The sequence below is a fragment of the Tachysurus vachellii genome, chromosome 17 (assembly GCF_030014155.1).
Source record: "Tachysurus vachellii isolate PV-2020 chromosome 17, HZAU_Pvac_v1, whole genome shotgun sequence".
Taxonomy (NCBI): domain Eukaryota; kingdom Metazoa; phylum Chordata; class Actinopteri; order Siluriformes; family Bagridae; genus Tachysurus; species Tachysurus vachellii.
The window spans coordinates 5344877-5358906 of record NC_083476.1 but is presented as its reverse complement, the minus strand read 5'-3'; the positions used below and the strand labels follow the sequence as shown (position 1 = coordinate 5358906).

Genomic DNA, 14030 nt, shown 5'->3' with positions numbered 1-14030 from the left:
TATTAACTTGGTGTACTGTGGCTGGATTGCATTTATGTATAATAACATAGTGGCAGTATTTATCTCAAACATTATGTCATTTATGTGCTTAGGTAGGTAGCTAAACGTAGGCTTGCCTAATATTGTTTAACAAGGAAAATGCTTGTCTTCAAATGCAGCGCACCACACCAGCAACATTACAAGAATAAAGATTAAGGTTAATAAGTTTTCCTTTTCTTTTCTGAGTACACACCTAAGAGCATCAACCGTCCATAATCAGGCATACTGTATAATGAGCTAATAAACTTTAAATGATGATATCTTACATGTTTTGTTCTAGATAAATAGGTTAAACAGCTTTAATCATAATAACTACAGATGATTGTCACAGATTAACACTTAATATTATCGTGTGATGTGTAACATGATCTCAAGTCTTTTAACTTCTTTAACTGACTTTAAAGTTCTTCTGACTCTGATGTTAGAATAAAAAGCAGGTTCTCACCTGTGGGCCCCGTGGCCCTGGAGGCCCTATCTGTCCCTCCAGTCCTTGGGCACCCTGTCAAAAGAAGAATAGATTATATAGATATCCAACTTCAAAAAGCGAAGGTTTCTTTCAAATGTGAAGGGTTGTGATGGTAATGGCATACCTGGAGCCCTGGGGGACCAGTGCTTCCTGCAGGCCCAGGATCCCCCTGTAAAGCAGATCAGGGAATGCCACAGTCAGACACTATAGGAACAGCTGTGTACTTGAAGTCTTGCAGAACAGGATGAATCAGAAGAGTTTTATAAAATCATAAGAAGACTCACCCTTGAGCCATTTATGCCCTGAGCACCTACAAACCCTGTGATACCTGGAGGGCCCTACACAAATATTTCAGTGAGACAATGCGACAGTGAGAAAAACACTTGTTATGTGTGAACAGGGTGTAATTTGTTTATGTTTTCATTACGCTGTTTTGTTAAGAATAAATGAACTGCACCAATGTTTTCCACTCTTCTCTAAAACCATGATCATAATGGACAAGCTAAAGAAGCAGCTTACTTTAAGCAGGCTGAGGTGGCATTTCTAATGCGTTCCTATTTTAATAATCCCCACACCTGGCCGACTTAGTGATACTGCTCTGAGTGACATGCATGCTGCTAATTTTCACCAGATAATGGATCACGGAAAAAAAAAAATCTATGCAAAAGCAGTCACGGAATTGCTTTAGTAGATCAAACAGAATATGTAATCATCTGCACTTTAATTTCTCCACCCTGTCACTGTGCTGAACATGCTTTTGTTCAATCCTTTCTCAAATGCATATGTATGAAGGTGATAAGCATAAGTCTGAGCGTTCGGGGTACATGAGGTGCTAGGATTTTCAAACACAGCATCCTAATTAAACCAGGAACAATACGCCCGGCCCTGAGAGCGAATACAATGTTTGCTGAATTAAAATCAAATGTGAATAATGTCTAAAAATGATTCAGTGAGAAGTCACTACAACAGAATTGTAAATACTATTTATTAATTGGATAGATTTCTTACTTGTGGACCTGATGAACCTGGTGGACCGTCGAAGCCATCGTCCCCCTGTAAAAGAGATAAAAGATAGAATGTTTACTGAAATGTAGACAGCATCATGCTGTACTTTGTAAACCTATCCACAAGGATTAAAGCTAAAACTCAGGAAGTCTGATGTGGTGGTGAAAGCTTTAATCCATGGAGCTAGTCTGTGTCATATTAAAATGTTTAGCTTTACTTACATCTGTCCCTGGAGGGCCCTCAAGGCCCTCAATCCCCCTAATCCCCTGTGGCCCCTGCAATTCAAGGAAATGTTACTCTTATAGCATGTATTATGTTGCCATAAAGACATTAGTGAGTAACACAGTGATATTGAAGTCTTACTCGAGAGCCGATAGGACCAGGTGGTCCGAGCAGTCCTTTATATCCCTAAATGAGACACAAGTGTGTGATATAACAGCAAATGAATAGTACTTATTAAATAAAGTGCTAATACTGCATCGCACTATTCAGTGAAAAGAAATATATAAGTCATTCAGCCACTAGATGGCAACAACTCCAAACTTTTAACTCTCCCACTCCGAATGAATGAGTAGTTGTTACCTTATTCAGAACTTCATAAAATAGTTTATTCAGAATACACCTTACTTTCTCTCCAGGTTCCCCTACATCTCCACTGCGACCCTCTGCTCCAATAGGTCCCTAGACACACAATAGCAAAGCTTTGTTTTTAAGTGAGCAGAATTTGGTTAGAGCCAAAACAATAAGCACATCTTTTCTTTTTTTTATTTTTTTTTTTTTTTAGCTCATCTTACCTCATCTCCTTTTTCACCAGGTAAACCAAATTCTCCTTTATAGCCAAGAGGGCCCTGAAGATAAAAAAAAAAACATAAAAGAGAGTCAGCGACATGTTAATGTTGATTAGAAGTTAGCACCGCATTACTCTACCTTTGGGCCAGGCATTCCAGGCGTCCCCTGCTGTCCTTTCATGCCATTTTCTCCATCTTTCCCAGGAACCCCTGGTAAGCCAGGCACACCTGGGAGGCCAGGGTCACCCTGTAGTGTAGCAAAAACACACACACAAAAATTACTTTCTAACATCTAAAATCACAGAACTTGCAAAAAACGTTATATTAAATCATAAAAGCAAAATGATAAAGATGAACACACTTCATATAATGGTGGAGATGACGGCGTCCGCCATCCCATTGGGAAAAAAACCTCAAATAATTTGTACTCTTATCATTGATATTCACTATCACTTGAAAATGCTAAAAAAGAGACATCTCAAGTCAGCCAAAATAACTTCTTGACCTGCTGCTCATGGAGTTAAAAACACACACGTGTGCATATCATTTTGTGGTCTGATAGATTATTTCAGTTCATATCGCATTTTTCACTGCGATAAAAAAAGTCAAATTTACTACATAACAGCATTAAATACAAAATTGTAGACTTTAATTAGAGAAATTAAAGAATTGAATAAGCATTAAAGATTCAGGTGCTACAAAAGGTATAAACAAATATAATTATAAATACGACTGTAATCCTTAAAAGATCATTTTTTTGTGCCATAATCCTTATCATTGGTGATTTCTTAAATGCTGGCTCCAGTTCAGATGCTGAATAAAAAAACTAAGAGTTTTCCTCTTATAGAAAGAAAATAGCTCATAATCCAATTGTTATCGTAATTATGAAAGGAGCCAACACAACCATTGCTCTGACAGTTTTTATACTCCACAGCTGAATCCAAGAGGAGATTTTACATGTTATTATTGATAATTATTATAATACTTTAGTATCAATTTACTAATTATAGAGTACTTCATCCATCACAAAAGTATTCGTCGTTAATTGTTGCCACATTGTGCACAACAGTGCGAATATACGGTCGATGCATTATGGTTCACACATTTCTACATCTAGTTTAAATCCGCATGTGTATGTGGAAAATGTGGCTCATTTTCAGCATATGCAACATTTACACATCAGGAGACAAGATTAATTTCTCGGTCCTTGTGTGAGGAGAAACACTTACTGTATATGGCTGTGTTTGTGTGCGGTTTGTGTAAGACTTGATGGATTTCTCTACATTTTGTGCTTTCAGCTGTAGGAACTGGATCATGCTCACATACACACACAGACTAACTCTCGAGCGTATTATTATTAATTAGTATAATTACTCTCAGACTGAAAACTGATAAACACACACAACAGCAGTGAGGAAGTGTAGAGCCTGTACTAAAGTCGACTGATATAAACAAGTTAACATGGCTAAACCCTTCCTCACAGTATTTACTATGCACAATAAATAGCTTAGTTTTGTCAATTACCTCTGAGGACTCAACGACAATAGCACCACATCAGAAAGTTAATGCCTTCCTTCTGTTTTGCTGGTACTGTGTTTCATTAAGTGGGCAATCTAGCCCATTGTGCAGACACAAACATAACACGTCACTGTCACAATCCTTCAAAAACCATAATGGTGCTCTCAGACACCACACTTTATGTTTTATGTGGTTAAAGCTTGAAGTAATGAGGGTTAGAGTGTCTAGGTTTTATTTTTTCAAACGGACAGAAACACAGCTTTTTGAAATATTGTATAATTATGAAGACCTGGCTGGAAAGGATAACCAAGGACACAATTATGAATTTTAACCCTTATAAGTCTTAAAGTTCTGTCCTAAAGACTTCCTCATGGAAAACCAGATGTTGTAGAAAGTCAGTGAATCAGGTTTGTTTCTGTTATCACTTCTATGAAGTAATTTCCTCACCAACCTCTTTCCTTTTCCCCTCTCTCTCTGGAAGGTAATAAGATGAAAAAAACATGCAGCTTGTGATGTTACCTAGCAACCGCACAAGAAAAAGCACACGGTCTGTCTCCTGAAGATTTTCCTGTGTCAGCAAACTTGAAGTGACTTGAAGCTTTTAAGCTGTTGAGCTGATAACGTTGTCAGACCTTGGCTTCTATTTATCTATGTGTCTTTTTCATATATTTTCTGATTTCTCATCCAAGCTGTGAAATGAGATTACTGTATGTGTCATATGTGCACAGCTCAGGGGATTACCATATCTCCCGTACGGCCTGACGGTCCTCTTTCTCCAGGTTCACCCGGTGGTCCCTGAAAAGATGAACAGAGGAACATGAAAAGAGGAACGGATGAATCAATATAAATCCATCAACCCTTACAAATAGTGTAGTCTATTAGAAATAATACTGAGTCAGCATCTCACCTGTGGGCCTGGTTTTCCCAATTCTCCCTGTGGCCCAGGTAACCCCAGCTCTCTCTACAGGCTCACAAAGAAGACACCAATCAGAGAGAGCGTACATTCCAGTCATATGAGCCAATATTCAAATGGAATCTCTTCGTGCCACCAGTAAGACACCACATCTTATAAGCAACACTACTGTAGAAAATCCTAGCTAAGAATGTCACTTATATTTCGTAGGGGTGACAGTGTTTAAGTTAAGTGAATGCTATATATAATGCATCTACAATTTATGACTCATGAAATTGATTGTGTAGGTACAGTAGAAACCATTTAGAATTGTTTGTGATATGCGAGTCAGTGCTAAACTGTAACCCCGTACTGCATACTTACAGGCCAACCTGCATACAACAGCTGAAAGAATGATGTTTGCTGGAAAAAGAGGAAGCAAATAAATTGTATAAATAAATCGTTTTTAGAAATATTCCAAAATTATTTCTGCACATGAGCAAAATTTCCAAACTTCAAGCTGGACTACTATCTATTGACTATCTCACTTCTACTTGTGCTACTCTGGTTGTCATTATTATGATGTATTTCCTTTACAGGCCCTGAAGAAGAACATAAAAGCAGTATGAAATCTATAAAACATGCTACATTTTGCATGGCTCATAAAGTACCAGATTCAGTTTTCAGATATGATGAAATCCACCAGAAAGCGAGACTGGCAGGAAAGGGAAAGGCATACTGATGGGATTTTATGCTTCATTAGACAGTGACAGGATAGTCTATGCATATGGGTTGTGAGAATGACCTCTGACCTTTTCTTTTTCCAAGAGATGTAGAACTTTGTATAAAAGAATAGGGTCTTGAGTCTACAAAGATTCAAAGATTTCCCAACAAACTTTAAGGAAACTGGATTCACCCTCCAACTCTATACTAACAAGCAGCAAAGTAATAACTGTTGATTATTCATTTCTATCTTTGGACTCGATATGAAGTCACAATTTCTGCAATAATGACAAGGAACGAGTGACTCAACTGAATGCATGTGAACAACAAGCTACGTAAAGCAATAATTGCCATAAATTGCTTTAAATGATTCCTCAGACCAATCCACAGCCATGTATTCTGCTCTATATTAGCTGTTCCTAGCTGTAATTAATTCCCATTTATAGTTTTTGATATGGAAAAATGGAAGAGAATCTAATAACTATATTCGTCTTAATGTCTCATCTTATTTCATTGCTTGTTGTGGGGTACTGATATATTATTTTTTTTGCTGTTGTTCTTTAATAGTTTCCTTTTTTTAACCTATAAACTGTAGTGGATCAAATCCTTGCTACAGAATTGTTTTGGCTCTTAAGTTGCCTGAGGAGGAATAGCAAATGCAGGAGTGTGAATGAATGGTTACCTGGAAGTAAGCCCACTCCTCTGCTGTGTTCTTCCATAGATATAAAGTGGGAGGTCCTGGTGGTCCTTGGGGACCTGGGTTACCAACCCGACCAGGACGACCCTCTGGTCCGACACTTCCCTAGACAGGAACATCAAAGGGTTGAATGTGAGATTTAGTAACTCTTGTGAATTTACAATTAGTAAAAAACAAATGAATCAATCAACCTACTTAAACACCACTATCGTCACATACAGTAAAGATTTACACACACACACACACACACACACACACACATTGTGTATTATACTGAATACCTGCCCATGAGTTTCTGGGATATGATTCTACTATACTAATCATTTCTGAGACATTTATAAAGACACAATAACTCTACAATGCATGGAATGACAATGCAGTGTACTGCAAGTTTACATTACTACAAGACTCTTTTCTGTTCTGGCACCAAGGTGGTGGAATGAACTTCCCCTAGGGGTCCGGACAGCTGAGTCACTGGCTATTTTCAAACGGCGGTTGAAGACCTACTTATTCAGGAAACACTTCAACTAGCACTTCTTTCTTTATCTTTTGCATTTATAAAAAAAATAAAATAAAAAAAAACTTTGAAACTTTTTCATTGTAACTTTGAATAATGTTTTAAACTCATGGTATCTTAAGTATGCAACCAAATGAACCAGTATTAATGTATCCAACGATGGAGATTTAAGCACTTATGTACGTCGATAAGGGCGTCTGCCAAATGCTGTAAATGTAAATATAAATGTAACTGACTGATGTATTTTCTCTGCAGCCTTGTCCTGCTGGGATTTGGGTATCTGGCATGAACACAGACCAGACCAGAGCAGTTCCTAAGCATCCATAAAGGTCACAAAAGGTCAGAACAAAAGCCCATGAACTTTTAAGTGAACTTCTGCGATGAAGAAGCTATATCCCCAGGGACTTTTCTCTGAGTCTTAATTCAAAAAGACAGCACAGAGACTCAGGCGAAAGAGAGCTGCTCTGTGTGTAACAACCCCTCTAGACCTTTTTAACAAATTAAACAGATATAAGAGAGAAGTCTGGCACTCACCTTTTCACCTTTGAACCCAGGATAGCCCACACTGCCTGGACAACCCTAAGGTAAATGAACAACATTACTTGCATATTCACAAATTCGCTAATTATAAGCAATACGTTACATCGGAACATTTATTCAAATCAGGTTTCATGTGGAAACACTAAAGCTAAAGCAGTAAAATTCCTCAAAGTTTAGAGAAACTTTAAGAAAATCAGAAAAACCTTGAAAAGCTTATTAGGACACAGTAATAGAGGATCCTTGCAAAGTTTCTCTCAGCCAGACGCATTTAAAAGAAGGTGCATCGCAAATCTTTGGAAGGCAAACAATTGGGACTGCTTTACTTCAAAAAAGACCCACTAACCAATGTTGAGAGAAATAATGTGACTAAAACACAATCTGATTAGCAGGTGAGAAATTTAAGAATAACTGGTTGTGATTTTAGGAAAATAATCAACAACAGGAAGTGCTTTATTTTTATTTTAATTTGCCAGCAATTAGAATTGTATTACTAAACTAGAACATACATTTCCTGAAGAAAATGTGAATGGTGTTTGCATGTGGCAAATCCCGGAGGCTAGTCAAGACGAGCATGTGACGTATTCTGAATACACATGAGGAAGTTCCCCTCATTGTTCTGAGCGTTTTGATATGTCAAATGTCCATGTTGTAAAAAGTTTTTTTATTTTGCATATATTGGGGCGGGGCTGCGGCCCAACCGGAAGGCCAGTCGGTACACCAACTTAAAAGTTTGTTCAGAGTATCACCCTAAAGGAGCTGGCCGAGTTTGGTGTATATAGTTCGAAAGCTTGCCGAGTTATAAACCTCCAAAGTTTATAATGGGAGTCTATGGGGAAAAAAGGCCATTTTGAGACCCGGTACCGGAAGTACCGGTACTCGGATCGCAAAGTGGCCTTTTTTTCTCTCTCGAGCTGTTATAGAGAAAAGCTAACTTACTTTCAGAACTATTATTACTAAAATTTACAGGATTTTGTGAATTTTTGTGAACAAATTTACATTGCTGTGCTAGAATTCTTTAATTTTTAATTTTTTACTAAAGACTGATATGTATAAAAAATATTTTGTATTCTTTTTTTCTTGTGCAACATTAAGAGTTGGAAAATTCCATATGGTACAAAATTGTGTCTAACGTAGAAATTCAATCTGATGGATGTGTTCCTGGGTGGTGTGCCATCACCGTTTGTCAAACGAAAACAGGCGAATTAACAAGAACGATTAAAAGTCATATTTGCTGTAAATCTCGCACCTCGTCATGATCCTAAAATGGTCTATCTACTATTACACATTTTATCATAAAAATATATTTTTTCATATAATGTATAAGACCTAGAAACTGCTAATGAAAAGTGCTAAATTAGACCTGGTTTTGAGAGGTGTTCAAAAACACTAATTGAGAGTTTAGTACATGAAAAGGAAACTGTAATCAGCCTGCAATCAATTTTCCATTTCACACTTTATCTGTGCTGAAAGAGTGCATGAAAGAGCATGTTGCTGCATGCATTGTGCACACATTATGTGTTTAGGCTTGTACACCAGCTTTCTAAATAACACACAAGGCTCTCTTTAATGTTGTATATGGACTGCTAATTCTGGGTGACTTGAAAAACTGTGAATTATTTTCTTTAGTTAATTACTTTACTGTTTGGCCAAATTCAGATATACAAAGGGAAAGACGGGCTCAGTGGTATGTAATACACTGTATGACCTCTGGCTGTACCCTAAAACACAGTGGTAACTCCAGTTATGTCACATCAAGGCAGGAGTTGACGTTCTGTCTGGGGTTTTCACTGATAAACACAAAACAGAGTTTTAATTACTGTCTCTTTCCCTGCTGCTAACTTTTACTTGCCATCAGCGGTGCATCTTGTCATCTGTGTTCTTTCATGTCTGACTCAGGGCTGCGTGAGGACTACAAAAAAGCTCCAACAGCTCTGTGACCCTGGAGCCTGGTCTGGTATCTCCTCATGCTGCTGCATCTGGTACTTCTTCTGCTGCTCCTTCCTCTCTTAAAGAAGATAATCTGAGTGATTTGACCTGGAGTCTTTTCTGTCCTGTTTCTAGTTAAACGGAGCGGTACAGTTCTGATAAAGATGTTCAGTGTTAATTCCTGATACGTGCGAAGTATTAAAAAATGATAAGGGTAAAGTGATGGATGAGAACATAATTTAATATCTAAACAAACAGATTATTCTGGAAGGCATTGACCCAGTAAGGCATTACAGATTAGATAGATATTACATTTGGACCCTCGGATCACGTCTTGCCGTCTCTGGATGCTTTGTTGATGAGTAAACAGAATTTGCAGCTAACCATCTTCTCGCTTTAAACTGTATAATCCACTGATGCGTGCCATTTCGGCATACGTCAGCCTGGGATCGTGGTTAAAATGATTTTAAATCAATCGACAACAAAAAAAGATCTGAAAACGTCTGCGAACCGTCTGTCTTACACTACACACTATGTTTCCTTGGCTGACTGAAAACAGATGCAGATGATGTACTTGTGATTTGTGATGTAAGATTGGTTTTGTTAGCTAAGGGCTTTAAGGGTATAATGATTTCCATCAACCTGAATTGCAGACCAACTTTATTACTTCCAGACTATAGAGAATGTTGATGTCACTCTGCATTTTTTGTGGATCCCCGGCTTGCAAGGAATACCGAATTTGTTTTTGTTTGCTTTAAAAAATAAAAAAATGCTTAAAGTTGAAGTCAAAGAGACTTTGGCAAGCTATTGGGAGCTGAACAAGTTAAACCTCGTTATTGATGTAGGTACAACTTGTCAGACGGAATCCAGACACACTGCCCCTGCTCACATACCTGAGTGTAATTACCTTGTTTATGGACTCAGTACATGTGCATGAGTTTAAATATATAAATCAGTGAAAGATCACAAACAATTTAAATCTGGCTGAGTGCCAGATATATAAATCCACATGCTATCAATTGTACAAGCAAAGGCAAGTTACCTAGGTTGCCAGCAATCCCCTTTGTACACATTTTCTACATACAAAACACATAGATAATAGATTTAAATGGTATGCTTTCTCTGACAGTCATGCTGCCATAGACATTAGTGTGTTTCAGTACACATCTTGACAATACTCAGTACAGTACACATTCAGTAAATCTTGATTAGATCCACAAATGAAATGGACATTAAATTAAGTATTTAAAAAAAAAATAGTGCTGTATTAAACGCAGGTGCATTTGAACAAATTTAAGCCAATAGATAAAATACTGGTTGCAATTATGTCACATTTTTTTCCCTGAGCATCTAAACAGGTCTGATAATATTTGGTTCACATTGAATTGAATTATTTCACATACAGGTCACATTCAGTTGAGGATCTAAAATCTGCTGCCTAAATACTGTAGCATGCAAGTCATAATGGCATGATATATATTGTGAAATCTGTATTATATACTGTATCTGCCATTTTAGTGAAAAATGAGTGTTAAGTACATAAATGGAATGGGATATGGGTGCGGTATGTATTGTGTGCTACTGTACGTTGTGTGCTACACTTCCTAATTACAGTTGTTTATTGAGGTTGGCACTACGTCTGATCAGATGAGAACAAATGAAGAAATAAGTAATAAGTACTCACTGGCTCCCCAGGTGGCCCCATTGGCCCTGGAGGGCCTTGACGAAAGTGATACATCTTCCCATCTGAGCCTCGCACCAGGCCACCTGTCCTATCTGTGAGAACCACATTCGGGACAGTTGATGTCACTCTCTCCTCTCCTTCCTGTAACAGATTGGAATCAGGGCCAGTGGAGCTTGAGTTTTCTCCAGTTTTTTTCAAAATGGAAGGATCGTCCACGTCAAAAATGGTGTTATAGACAGGCTTTTTAGGAATCCCTTTGTCAGGAGTGCTTTTCTCAGTGGTGATATTCTCATCTAGAAGTTTTGAGGTAGAGTCTGGCTTTGCTTCCTTGCTGCCTTTAGCAAGTGGTGGGTGGATCTTGTGGGGTAAGCCGGCATTTTTTGACAGGGTGTTGGGATCGATCAGGTCAGTGTACTCGTCCACCTCAAAGACGTCCCCGCGGCTAATGGAGCCGGGTCGCTTTACACCTGTAGGATGTGTGCCATCTCCACGGGTGAGGCCACGTCTTCTCACACCCTACACACACACACACAAACACACACACACACAGGAGGTGAACAGAATGAGAATAAAAATTTTAGTAATTTATATCTAAGGCCCTCGGATAAGCGGTAGAAAATGAGTGAGTGAGTGAGTATCTAAGGCCCATAGACTACAGAGACACTATTTACACCGTGATAAAAACTCAGTATATATAATCATAGCATTGACTTTTAAGAAAAATTAAGCGCATGATTTGCTATAGCCGTATTTACTGTCAACAATTTCACTTTAAATGTTATTAGATGTTCAGACTCATCATGGAGTTTCTGATCCCACCTCAGACAAATCACGAGTTCAACTGTAGTTACGCTTAATGTTGTTGATGGTACAACATACGTTATATAGCTAAAAACAGTTGAAGTACACGAATCCAAATAAAAATATATAATAAGTATCTTGTGAACGTGAATTAGAAATGAATCATTTTATTGCAGTATTTTTTCATTATGTAACAAAACTGTATTTATTTTTTTGGCCCGTCAGTGACTGCATAATATCAATGGGGTTGATGGATTGTTGCTTTATTCATCTTTGGATGACTTATGTGCACACAAAAAGAATTTGCCCAGGGCAAACTGGTGAACTAAAGCTACAGTAACCATGAAGACGTTGGTATGTATTGCTAGAAACATCAATAAATGTAAAGATAGATTACTGTCCTCTAAAGCAGCAAGTTTTCCCATTACTCATATACACCATCTTAAAGATCTACACACACACACCGGAGGTGAAGGCCTTGGCCTGGGTGTACAAGAAAACCCTGATTTTGGATGTGTAGCTCAGCAGGAGTTGGGAACCTGTGAGACAGATGTTCCACTGCCTTGTTTTGAAATAAAGCACAGGAAATACAAAACAGCAGAGTCTCCACTTAAACACATGCACTAGTCTGTGATCAGCAAAACAGGCAAAAGAGAAATGATTTTTGTCTTGTGGCTATATTTCCATGTGTGGATTTAATTTTGTGGCTGAGTGAATGTGCTTGGGATCTGGTCACTAATATAACATGTTGCCATGCTGAGAGAATGCAGCTCAATGCCAGGGAACTAATTCATTAGAACATGAATTTTTCAAGCTGTTTGTTCTGCTATTCTGAAATGGAGAATTCTGGTACAGTTCAGCAAGATGAATAAAGCTAAGCTTGAGCAGAAGCATTGATGTGCTCCACAGGAAGCTCAGTCCTGAATGTAGTCTGATAAGCTATCACTTGATCTCCAAAGGCCAGCATTGGGCTTTTGGCCAGCTTATCTCAAAGGGGACAGTGGACCTGAAATCCTTCTGCTGGTTTGCCAGGGAAGCCCAAAAGCAGACCATTCACCCATAGCTAACCATATTCTGTAATTCCGTAACCGTCCACCAGGGGGCAAAATACTTTCCCAATTCTTATTACACCTGCTATGTAGTAGAAATAATATAAATATTAACAGTTTAAAAATGGTCAAACATACTTGGAAAATTTGTATATAATAGAAGAAATGCCCAGATATAAAACTTGATCTCTTAATCACAGTCAAAAATGACCGTTTTGTGTATCGATAGTTGTCTTTGTATAAAATATGCCAAATCTCAGAGGATTAACTTGATGACATCCAAATGATAAGTCAGAATGCTGTAAGACGGATTTCTGGAAAAACAAAGGAGTGGAAAAAGGCCTGCAGGCTAAAAATGACATACCAAGAAGCTTTTACTGAGCATGTATCAGGAAGATAATATATGTTCAGGGCAAGTCAAAGGCGGTCCTGCGGTAAACTTTAAGCCGCAAATCAGATAACAAGCTTTGTATGAGCTTCACACAGCAAGTCTTTCACAGTTCCTACACAGGTACACATACAAAAAAAAGGCTGTTCTGACTTGAAAAGTGCCAAGTTTAATAAATCCACCTTACAGACAGTGGTATTTTTAATTGCTGACATTTAACTGGCAGTGTCTTGCAAGCTGACTAATGCAAAATACACAAGGAATTGAATTTTGGAAAAAAAAGAAAAGCAAGAATAAAACAGAAACCGTGCAAGTTCAGTTACAGTGTCAGAGAAGATCTGTCATTCTTCATCTATTAGTGGTCTATGTCAAGGAAATTCATAGACTTGTTTGTCATGGCAGAAATGCATGCTGGCTAAATACAATCTGGAGTTTTGTCACATGACAAAAGCTATAAAAGTCCCACATTGGATTTGTAGGTTTTCCAATAAACTAAAATCACTGTGACCGCCTCTCACTGTTTATATACATAAAACCTAAGCATCCTGGTATTGAAAAATACTTTCATCTTGTAAGAATACTGACATGCATACTTAATAGATCCACAGTGCAATACATAAATATCCAAATTATCCTGAAGAAACATACCTTTAGCAACCAATTCCTCTGACCTTGGAGTCTTGCATGTCCCTGACCCTGTGGGTCCAGCAGAATCCATCCTATCAGGCACAGCCAAATCCTCATGTCTACAAATTCATACCACAAACCAGTGAAGCTCACACTGTGCTGTCACATCATGATCCACAACAGAACATACACTGAGGAGGTGAGATGAGTTTCACTCACAAAGTGCACATTCTCACACCCACTGAGGTATCATTCACCCTCCTAACACACACACACACACGGTCAGGCACACACACACACACACACACACACACGCCTTATTTAACCTGAAGATCTATCTCGGCTTGAAGCTTCTAATCTCAGCTGGATA

General features: G+C 38.2%; 1 protein-coding gene across 1 annotated transcript in view; it reads right to left on the bottom strand.

The window, feature by feature from the left end:
• The window catches only part of si:ch211-196i2.1 (collagen alpha-1(I) chain), a 34698-nt gene extending 20897 nt beyond the window's left edge, over positions 1-13801 (bottom strand). Inside the window, exons 1-16 of the mRNA XM_060891575.1 lie at positions 13682-13801; positions 10796-11311; positions 7180-7224; positions 6114-6233; positions 5093-5131; positions 4724-4777; positions 4558-4611; positions 2438-2545; positions 2305-2358; positions 2138-2191; positions 1874-1918; positions 1732-1785; positions 1514-1558; positions 790-843; positions 630-674; positions 485-538 (exon numbers count right to left, since the gene is read on the bottom strand). Of these exons, the coding sequence (XP_060747558.1) occupies positions 485-538; positions 630-674; positions 790-843; positions 1514-1558; positions 1732-1785; positions 1874-1918; positions 2138-2191; positions 2305-2358; positions 2438-2545; positions 4558-4611; positions 4724-4777; positions 5093-5131; positions 6114-6233; positions 7180-7224; positions 10796-11311; positions 13682-13777 (1437 nt within the window). The 5' untranslated portion in view covers positions 13778-13801. The remainder of the gene's footprint in view (positions 1-484; positions 539-629; positions 675-789; positions 844-1513; positions 1559-1731; positions 1786-1873; positions 1919-2137; positions 2192-2304; positions 2359-2437; positions 2546-4557; positions 4612-4723; positions 4778-5092; positions 5132-6113; positions 6234-7179; positions 7225-10795; positions 11312-13681) is intronic.
• Between the last annotated feature and the right edge of the window lie 229 nt (positions 13802-14030).